At 39.2% G+C, this 2,323-nt stretch overlaps 1 protein-coding gene across 3 annotated transcripts in view; it reads right to left on the bottom strand.

Moving 5' to 3' along the window:
* The window catches only part of LOC119593469 (longitudinals lacking protein, isoforms H/M/V-like), a 53,982-nt gene that overhangs the window by 50,052 nt on the left and 1,607 nt on the right, over positions 1-2,323 (bottom strand). For 2 of the 3 annotated variants that reach the window (XM_037942396.1, XM_037942398.1), the window contains exons 2-4: positions 1,849-1,961; positions 581-1,264; positions 165-422 (exon numbers count right to left, since the gene is read on the bottom strand). In XM_037942396.1, the coding sequence (XP_037798324.1) occupies positions 165-422; positions 581-1,264; positions 1,849-1,929 (1,023 nt within the window). In that variant the 5' untranslated portion in view covers positions 1,930-1,961. The remainder of the gene's footprint in view (positions 1-164; positions 423-580; positions 1,265-1,848; positions 1,962-2,323) is intronic. The other variant, XM_037942397.1, reaches the window with a different exon arrangement.

Genomic DNA, 2,323 nt, shown 5'->3' with positions numbered 1-2,323 from the left:
GTCTGGCTGTCAACGCTGCCACTCAGGTTTGTCAGATACCTAAGTGTATGTCATGGTCAATGGGTTAAACTCAAATGCTCAATAACAAGTAGAACCTACAGAAAGAAACATCTTCTACCATCTAATAACAGTTCATGGAATTACACACAAACTAAGCAACTCACCCCTTGTAGACCAGATGCTCCTGGAAGTGCCTGAGCCACAAGATCCTCCATTGTCTGAGGTTGGCTGGAGGACCGCAGGCTCTGGGGATTGAAGCCTGCACCCCCAACCTCTCTCCCTATACTCCCAGAGTGCTCACTATGAACAGGATAACTCAGGCCAGCTTCAGAGTCTGTTGACTTAATGGATTCTTTGGTTTCGTCTGCTTCAGAGTAATCATCGTGTGGTTCTTCCTTGACTAGGGGTTCATCCATTATCAACTGTAAAATGGTGTGTAACAGTATAAATATTAGTAATGACATTTAATATAAACTTCTGAGTCTCACGTTTTGGTAAAAAATCTTTAGTCTCATATTTTGTCATCAGAAATACGTACTGTAATGCAAAACAATGTACTCCAGTCATGCAAAAACATTACCTCGGACTCTCCTGCACCGCTGATTTCATTGTCTGAATTGGAGGGAGGCGGGGCAGAGTCTGCTTGAGCACTTGGAGCTGGTTCGTGGGTTGTCGTGTGAGAAACATCCGGTGATGAGGTTGGGCCTGTGGCACTTGGCAACTGAGTATCTGGACTGGAAGGAAATAGGACTGGGCTGGGACTTGAGCGGAGGCGAAGAGGCTCTCGGGATCTCTGTGGTTCTCTGAATGGTTCTCGAAAGCTTAATTGAGGTCTTGGGGGAAGCTCCCTTCCTAATTTCTCTACTGTGTTTTGACTGGGTTTCTGCAACACGGGTTCCTCAGGTTTTCTACGTTTAGCATCGGGTCCTTCACTGGACCATGGCACATTTCTTTTGCCGTCCTGGCTGGTGTCACGTTCACTAGGGGCTTCATCAGGGACAGCCAACCCTTTTATCCTTAGGCACTCAGCAGCTTTGATAAGTCCTGATAAGTCTGTCTGTAACACATTCACTTCACCAACATACATGTAGTTCAAAAGAGCCTCAAGGTCCTCATGTCTAATATCTTTTAACACTATTATTGGGTGTTTACAGTTTGTCTTTTCAAACATTTGTTCAAAATAATCACTACATGTTGACAAAACCAGTTTGTGTACTGGATAAAATTTCCCATCACAGGCTAAGGTAACATCACAATAGGACTCCTGAAATAAATGAATAATGAATGGATATTACTGTCACGCAGCTCAACATTTCCATTACCTCCTCTTTAACCCATTGCCTCCAGGCAAGCTAAAACAAAAAAAGGGTCTAAACTCCAGGGTTTGCACTTAAACATGGGGTGTGGACAACCCACATTTATTTATGCTGTAATTCCATATATGTACCAATAACATCCTGTATGAAATAATGTGGCTTTAGAGCTAATTCTCAGATAATGTCTCACAAAAGTATCCAGCAACCACAGTTTAAATTATGTACGATATAAAGGCTATAAATCATGTTCTGACTAAGATAAAAGAGGCATGAAATATAAATCCTTGACAAGATTTCACTGTTGGTATGATATGACATATATGCCATTCAGAGGTAAAGGGTTAAAATTATATAAAAATAAATCAGAAATTACCATAGATATTATATTCTAAAAAATATATTAGAAAAATATAATAAACAATGTAACTAGAAGCAAATATCTTTATCTCCTGAGAAAAGCAAACTTCTGGATGTGATAATATTGATAAAAGAGATAACATGCAAAATACTCAGCAACAACACAAGTACAAACCTTTCTTCTAACTGTGGAGAGAACATAGAAGAATGTGGAGCGGTGGTTGTTCCACTTCAGTGACAACAAGCCGCCATCCATGGCCAGTCCACTTCTCCTGAAGTTTAGCCCTACTGAAGAAATAATGTAAATATTGACCACATGAGAAATATACAAAGATATCAGAATAAAAAAATGTAAAATTAGTGAACATAACATTCTTTATTTACTGAAAGTTAAATAAGTTTACAAAATCACTAAAATAATTTTGTTGTGATGCAATGGATAGCCATGGCACGTTCAACATTCCAACAAAGGCTAACAAACCTCCAGTCCATATATTTTGGCAAGAGAGAATTTGTTGACCGCTCTGACAATTTACTGTTTAATAGGAATCTGTCAAAGCTATTTCTTGCTAAAATTTATTTGTGTAGAAGCCTGTTAATGTTACATGGAACATCGACAGAATGGAGGATAAGGTAATCTTTGGTTTTAG

The sequence above is a fragment of the Penaeus monodon genome, chromosome 32 (assembly GCF_015228065.2).
Source record: "Penaeus monodon isolate SGIC_2016 chromosome 32, NSTDA_Pmon_1, whole genome shotgun sequence".
Lineage (NCBI taxonomy): Eukaryota > Metazoa > Arthropoda > Malacostraca > Decapoda > Penaeidae > Penaeus > Penaeus monodon.
The sequence above is the reverse complement of the archived record's forward strand: the minus strand, read 5'-3'. Positions and strand labels throughout refer to the sequence as shown.